The 8,112-nt window shown below is 42.1% G+C and overlaps 1 protein-coding gene across 6 annotated transcripts in view; it reads left to right on the top strand.

Moving 5' to 3' along the window:
- Positions 1 to 8,112, top strand: part of Nek4 (NIMA related kinase 4) — a 36,206-nt gene that overhangs the window by 15,028 nt on the left and 13,066 nt on the right. For 5 of the 6 annotated variants that reach the window (XM_029555382.1, XM_029555383.1, XM_008851804.3 and 2 more), the window contains 3 exons: positions 3,206 to 3,604; positions 5,655 to 5,822; positions 7,160 to 7,294. In XM_029555382.1, the coding sequence (XP_029411242.1) occupies positions 3,206 to 3,604; positions 5,655 to 5,822; positions 7,160 to 7,294 (702 nt within the window). The remainder of the gene's footprint in view (positions 1 to 3,205; positions 3,605 to 5,654; positions 5,823 to 7,159; positions 7,295 to 8,112) is intronic. The other variant, XM_008851805.3, reaches the window with a different exon arrangement.

Here is an 8,112-nt window from a genome sequence, read left to right as displayed (position 1 = left end):
TGGTCTTTTTGAAACAGAGGGTCTCCCTGTAGCCCCAGCTGACCTGGAACTCACTATGTAGACCAGGCTGGCCTCGAACTCACAGAAATCTGCTTGCCTCTGCCTCCCAAGTGCTGGGACTATAGGCGTGCACCACCACACCTGGTGCTACAAGCATTCTTGACCACTGAACCACATAAGCATCCAGCCCTACATAAGCTTTTCAATGTGGATAGTCATGTGCACTCAGCACATTCGCAGTGTGCAACTTTCACTTCTTACTGAGTTCCAAAATATTTTCATCAGTTCAAAGGAAACCCTTCACACATTGAACAGGCATGCCCTGTTTCCCCCTCCACCTGCTAACCATGGATGTGTTTTCTCTGCGTTTACCTGTCCTGAGTATTTTCATATAAATGCAATCATATAATATGTGGCCTTTTATGTCTGGCTTCTTTCATTTAGTATGTTTTTCTTTCCTTTTCTTGTTTTTGTATATAAAACTTTTATATATATACATAAAATTTTTAATTGGATTTTTGTGTATTTCATACATAAAATCATCTTTATACTCCCTTCCTCCTTCCCCTTTGGCACCCTCCCCTAGCCCTCCCCTCCCACACTGGAGTTCATACATTCTGTCATTTGTGTTAAGGTCTATTATGTAAAGTTAGTGTCCCAAGATGTCCCTCAGTGCAAGTTCATCTACTGGGGTTTAGTCAGCCTATCTAGAGTCTCTCTCTTCAAGAAGATCAGCTCTTTCTCACCCAGCAGTAATCAGCTGCCAATCATTCTTTGATTAAGATTGGGGCTTGCTATTTATTTCCACAGTTCTGTGCAGGGTTTTTGTCTGCCTAAGTTTGTATGGGTCTTGTTCATGCTCACACCCTTTTGGGAGAAATGTCTGTGCAGATTCCTTGCCTATTTTGCTTAGGGTTGTCTGTTTTTGTTGTTGACTTTAGGAGTCCTCTCTATTCTGGCCATCAGTCCTTATCAGAGTCATGATTTATGAGTTTCCTCCCGTTGTATGGTTTATCTTTTTACTCTTTTGATACGCAATTTTTTTTTCACAAAGTCTAACTTGTACATTTTTTCTCTTGTTACCCTCGGCCTTTGGTGTCATGTCTAAGAAATCAGTGCCAAATTCATGAAGCTTTTGCCCTGTTTCCTTCAAAGAGTTTTATGGTTTTGACTCTTACATTTAAGTTTTTAATCCATTTTGAGGTTTTTCTTTTTTTTTTGTCTTTTTGAGACACGGTCTCCTTGTAGCCCCAGTTGGCCTGGAACTCGCTATGTAGACCAGGCTGGCTTCAGACTCATAGAGATCCACCTCCTCTGCCTCCCAAGTGCTGGGATTAAAGGCATGTGCCAACATGCCTAGCTTGAGTTAATTTTTTATATGTGGTGTTAGGTAAGGCAGAACTTAACTTATTTGTGTGTAGAAACACAATTTTCTTGGCACAATTTTTAAAATTTTATTTTATTTTTTATGTGTATGAGGCTTTTGCCTGAATGTATGTAAGTGTGCAGTGCCCATGGAGGCCAGAAGAGGGTATCATATCCCCTGGAACTGGAGTTGTTAGCTTCCATGTGGGTCCTGGGAATTGAACCCAGTTCCTCTGCAAGAGCAGCCAGTGCTCTTAACCACTGAACCATCTCTCCAGCCCTTGGCACAATTTTTTGAAAAAAACCCATCCTTCCCTCCAGTGAATATTGCTAGTTCTTGAATGTCTCCACCAAAATTCATGTGCAGTATTAGGAGGTGAGACCAGGTCATGAGGCAAGGCTAGCCCTTTAAGAGGCAACTTACGGTTTAATGGTTTCTTCTGAGACTGGGCTTGTCATAAAAGCCAGCTTGGCTGTCTCTTGGGTATGTTCCTTTTACTATGTGAGTCTCTATGAAAACTTGGGACACTTCAAAGATTCTCCATCAGCAATAAGGCCATGGCCAACTGTGGTCCTTTATCTGGGACTGTACATCCTCTGAACTATGAAATGAATAAGCTTTTATGTGCAATAAATTACCCAGGCTGTGGTATTCAGTTATAGTAAAGAAAATGGACTGACACAAATGGTCATTCTCCCTGTCAATAATCATTTGATCATGTATGTAGGGTTTAATTCTGGGATTTCTATTCTGTTCCATTGGTCAATGTGTCTGTCTTAATTTCAGTACCACTTTGGTTTGATTATTTAGCTTTATATAGAGTTCTGAAATTAGGAACTGTGAGTCTTCCTCTGGCTTTGTTCTTCGAGATTGTTTTGTTTATCAATTGTAGGTTGTGGTCTTCTCTTTCAGTTAAAATGTCACTGAATTTCAATAGAGATTCTACTGAATCTATAGGTATAATCTATTGTTCTAGGTATTGTTAAAACATTAAATCTTGGGGCTGGAAAGATGGCTCAGTGGTTAAGAACACTGGTTGCTCTTGCATAGGACCCAGATTCGATTCCCAGCACCCACATGATGGCTAACAACTATCTGTAACTCCAATTCCAGGGGATCTGATGCCTTTTTCTGACCTCCACAGGCACTGCACGACTCGGGTGCACTTATACACATTCAGGCAATACACTCATACACATTAAAAAATTTAAATCTTTTAATCCCTGAGCAGAGGGCATTATTTATGTCTTCGTTACTTTCTTTTAATAATGTTTTTCAGTCTCTGGTTCACAGTATCTTACTTCGTTAGTTAACTCCTAGGTTTTTTGTTTTGTTTTGTATTTTGTCTGTTTGAGACAGGGTCTCCCTAAAGCCCCAGCTGGCCTGGAACTCACTGTGTAGACTGACTGGCCTCAGTCTCATAGAGATCCACCTGCTTCTACCTCCTGAGTACTGGAACTAAAGGCATGCACAACCACGCCTAACATTTTTGATGTAATTATAAATATGATTATTTTGTAATTTCCAATTGTTCAGTGTATAGAAAGGCAACTAATTTTGTGTGTTGATTTCTGTCTCTCTCTCTCTCTCTTTTTTGGGTTTTTTGAGACAGGGTCTCCCTGTAGCCCCAGCTGTCCTGGAATTCGCTATGTAGACCAGGCTGGCCTTGAACTCACAGAGATCTGCCTGCCTCTGCCTCCCAAGTACTGGGATTAAAGGTGTGCGCCACCACGCCTGGCTTTGTGCTTAGCTTTTTGAGGAACCTGCTATTCCATTTTGAGTTAATTTTTGTAAATAATATGAAGTGCTGTAGTAACTTGGAAACATCTTTTCACCCAGGGTGAAAACAAATGTTTGTTTCAAGAGAAACCAGTGGCCATTTGTCCCTTGAAATTACCTGCTAATCTGAAAGACCACACTGGCAAACCAGACGTGAGCAGTACTACAGAGTCACTAGCCACGATCAGTAGGGTAAACATTGACATCTTACCTGCAGAAAGGAGGGACTCAGAGAATGAAGACTTAGTTCAGGAGAATCAACCAAGACACATGTCTGCTTCTAACAAGACAGACAGCCAGTGCAACATTTCTCACGAGACAGAGGAGAGGCTACAGGATAGTACCAAGTCCAGTGCTCAGCCTCAAAACCTGCTTCCCAGATGTTGTTCTGATGATAGAGACGGGGAACGGAATGAACTGATGATGCCCCCAAACATAGACCAAAAGCCAGAGGACCAGGTGAGTGTTATATACAAGGGTGGGTTTCAGAGAGAGAACTGGAAATTGTGGTTGCAGAGGTGTGGGTATACTCTAGCTATGTTAGGAAAGTCAGTAATTTGCTGCGCCAGTTTAAGGTGGAAGAGTATTTTCATTATCTAGCAAAACAAACAAATGAACAAAACCTTACTCAGTAACAGTCACTCTCCATTCTCCCTCACTCCCAAGCCTGGCAGCATTTGTCCCTATGGATTTGCCTATTCTGAGCATAACTGGAGTCATATGATATATGGCATTTTGTGTCTGGTTTCTTTACTTCATATAATGTTTAATGTTTTCCATGGTGTAGCATGTTAGTTTTTTTTCTTTTTTTTGAGACAGGGTTTCCCTATAGCCACAGCTGGCCTGGAACTCGCTATGTAGACCAGGCTGGCCTTGATTTCACAGAGATCTGCCTGCCTCTGCCTCCCTAGTTCTAGGATTAAAGGAGTGCACAACCACACCTGGCTCGACATTCTTTTAAAAAATATGTATGTATGTGTTTGGCCAAGAGTATGTATTTGCACCATATGTATGTAGGAGCCCATAGAGGTCAAAAGAGGGCATCTGATCCCTGGGAATTGGAGTTACATGGAGTTGTAAGTCACTTTCTGAGCTGAACTTGGGTCCTCTGCAAGAGCAGTAAGCTCTCTTAACCACTGAGCCATCTTTCCAGCCTCAGTATCTTTTTATTGTCAAATAAATTTCCCTGTATGTTTCTAAGGATAATGCTTTGATGTGTGTGTGTGTGTGTGTGTGTGTGTGTGTGTGTGTGTGTGTGTGTGTGTATGGTGTTGGGGATTGACTCCTGGGCCCTGAGCATGCTAGGCAAGTGCTCTACCAATGAGTTAAATCTCTAGCCCTGCTATGAATGTGTGTATGGTTTGTTTGTTTGTTTTTTGATCTTTTTGAGACAAGGTCTCTCTGTAGCCCCAGCTGTCCTGGAACTCACTATGTAGACCAGGCTGGCCTTGAACTCACAGAGGGGGATTAAAGGCGTGCGCCACCACGCCCGGCTAACTTTAAATTTTTATGTATTATTACTATGTGTGATGTGTATGTGAGTGTGTGTGCACTATGAAACCCATGGATACCAGAGGACAACTTTGCAGAGTTGGTTTGCTCCTTCTACCTTTACTTGGATTCCAGGAATTGAATTCAGGTCATCAGGCATTCATGGCAAAGCTTTTACTCACTATGCCATCTCATTGGCCCTATATTTAACTTTTTAAAGGGGTAATAAAGCTATTTTCCAAAGCAACTATGGTCATTTGCTTCCTGGCAGTAATATATGAAGGTTCTACTTTCTCTACAATTTTTACCAATACTTTATTGTCCATCTTTTTTTTTTTTTTTTTCCCCATGCTGGTGATCAAACACAGGCCCTCACACATGCTAAGCAAGTGCTCTGCCACTGCACTACATACCCAGCCCTGTTGTCCATCATTGTGACTATAGCTGTCATCCTGATGGGTGTATAATACGGTCTTAATGTGGTTTGTCCCTCCCTAGTGACAGTTGAGAATCTTTGTATTCTTATTGGTCATTCGTGTACTTCCTTTGGAGAAATAGTCTGTGTGTTCCAGATTCATTGCCAGTTTTTAATTGGGGTGTGTGTGTGTGTGTGTGTGTGTATGTGTGTGTGTGTGTATTTTTTTTAATTGTCAAATTGGAAGAATTCTTCATTCTAGATTCCAGGCCCTTATGAGATAAAAGTCTCATATAGTCTCCCATTCTGTAGGTTGTCTTTTTACTTTTACTTAATTTTTTTTTTCTGTAGTTCTGTAGACCATGCTAGCCTCCCTATCAGAGATCACCTGCCTCTGCCTCCCAAGTTCTGGGATTAAAGGTGTTCACCATGCCCAGCAATAAGCATTCATTTTGAGAAGAATACTTCCTTCCCATTTCCATTTTGCAATTTTAAAAGTAGATGTGGGGGCCTTTGAAGTTCTAGACATTTGAAGTTCTAGAGACTGTTGTAGATGCTCTGGGGATTTTCTGTGTGTATTTCTTTCATTTTGTTATTTTTAAGGATGAAGTTACTGGTGAATGTATTATAGAAAAACAGGACAGCATCCACCCAGGTTTACAGCCGCACAGCTCTACATCTGAACCTTCCATGTCTCGACAGCGAAGGCAGAAAAAAAGAGAACAGTCTGAGCAAGGTGGGGGAAAGAACCAGCGCAGCGAGCTCTTTGCAGTAAGTCATGTACTACTTGGGAAACAGGCTCTGGGAAGCTTGATTTCTGTTTAGAATGATTAACAGTTGCAAGAAGCACAGAAGAGGCCATAGGTCGTGGTGCACGCCTTTAATCCCAGCACTCAGGAGGCAAAGGCAGGCCAGTCTCTGAGAGATTGAGGTCAACCTGGTCCACATAGTGAGTTTCAGGCCAGCTGGGGCTACAGGGAGACCTTGTCTCAAAAACAAACAAAACCCAAAAAACAAAAGACAAACAAACAAACCAAAACCACAGAAGAAATGGAAAGAACAGATAAAGAAGAGTGGCAAGGGCAAAATGCTTAATGCTGGCTGTCACATATCAGTGCATTGGAAAACAGAGGAATCAGCAGGTCATTTTGAGAATTAAAGGAAAAGGGTATTTGATTCCTTTAATGAACAGTATTTTTTTCCCTCATTTTCTATATTTTCTTGGTTGACTTTTTTTCTCTGCACTGCTAGAGAATGAACCCAGATGCTCGTATACCACTGAGTTACATCCCTAGCCCTTGATACCGCCTTTCTTTATATGTATATGTATATATGTATATGTATATGTGTGTGTTTATGTATGTGAGTGTTTTGCCTGTAGTCTCTAAGAGCACCACATGCATGCAGTGCCTGTGGAAGCCAGAAGACGGCATCAGATCCCCTGGAACTGGAATCATGGATGGTCCTTAGCCACCATGTGGGTGCTGGGAACTGAACCTGGGTCCTTTGCAAGAGCAGCCAGTGCTCGTAATCCCTGAGCAATCTCTCCAGCCCCAGTACCTTCTTTCTTAAAACGTCTTCCGCAGATACCCTCTCTGTAAGCTTCTTAGATGGCCATTCACTTTTGGCAGAGTCTCTGTAACACAAGCAGGCCTTAAAAAGTATGATTTTTCTGCCTCAGCCTCCCAAGTAGCTGGGGTAACAAGCCTGCACCACCAGACCTTGCTTGTCATAGTCTTTTTTTAAAAATGCAATGCTGAGCTTGTGATGTAGTTCAGTTGGTAGAGTGCTTGCCTGGCATCATGAAGCCCTGGTCTGGATTCAGTTCCCGAGCACTCAGTAAACCAGGCTTTGGTGACACGTACCTGTAATCCCAGCACTTGGGAGGTGTAGGTAGGAAGATCAGAAATTCAAGGTCATCCTTGTCTACATAGCCAGTTTGAAGCCAGCCTGGGATATGTGAGACCTTTTCTCAAAATAAATAATAAATGCTTTGAAATTTTTAAGGCCAAATCATTGGTGAATACATGGGGAACTTGCCAGTAGGGGAGACTTTGGAGATGGCTGTGTTATAAGACTGGTAACTTCCCCTCTTTAAATTATTTAAGTTCCAAGAATCACCTCCTTATTCTGCTGTTGAAAAGGTGGATATCATATCAATACAACAAAATGCTGAAAACCAAAGGAGACCATTTACCAAGTCTTTGAGCAGTTCAAGGAGCCATGAGATGTCTTCATTAAAGGTTTGTATGAGCATATGCTGCAGCTTTTTAAAAAAACCTGTGTAGGGCTTTTGGATTATAAAGTCCTGTGTTTATTGTGGCATTTCACATGAAACTATCTTAGCTCTGCCTTTTGCCAATACTGGAGGGAAAAGATTTGTGAGTCACAGCAGGAGCCCTGAAATGGACAGATTCTGTGGTTCCAGAGATAGTCACTTGTGATCACATAAGGAGACTAAGTAGATTCTGAACATAAGAAGTGCAAAAGTTCCTTCTTGCTCCTCCAAAATGAACGTCTCCCAGAAGCAAGGGCTGTGGTCATTCCTTGCCAGTGGCTATAATGCTTTGGTGGATTGGACACCACATGCAAAGTGGTTTCCACTTCTTTCAAGAGCAGTGGAAGGCTTTTATCAGTGTTTTGATGATACATCATGCATTGTAGGTGCTGCAGGAACATTGAGTAAGGGGGCTGGAGAAATGGCTCAGTGGTTAAGAGCACTGGCTTCTGTTACAGAGGACCAGGATTTGGTTCCCAACACCCACATGGTGGCTAACAGCCATCTAAAACTGCAGTTCCAGGGGAATCTGATACCCTCTTCTGACCTCCATGGGAATTGCACAAATGGTTGCACTTACATGCATACAGACAATACACTCATATACATAAAATTAAGAATTTTTTAAAAGAGTGAGTAGGAGCCAGGCGTGGTGGTGCACGCCTTTAATCCCAGCACTCAGGAGGCAGAGGCAGGTAGATTTTTGTGAGTTTGAGGCCAGCCTGGTCTACATAGTGAGTTCCAGGACAGCTGGGGCTATAGAGAGACCCTGTCTCAAAAAGA

The sequence above is a fragment of the Nannospalax galili genome, unplaced genomic scaffold (genome assembly GCF_000622305.1).
Source record: "Nannospalax galili isolate Female #2095 unplaced genomic scaffold, S.galili_v1.0 scaffold485, whole genome shotgun sequence".
NCBI classification, from domain to species: Eukaryota; Metazoa; Chordata; class Mammalia; order Rodentia; family Spalacidae; genus Nannospalax; species Nannospalax galili.
Note: the sequence above shows the minus strand (reverse complement) of the source record. Positions and strands in the feature narration are given on the sequence as shown.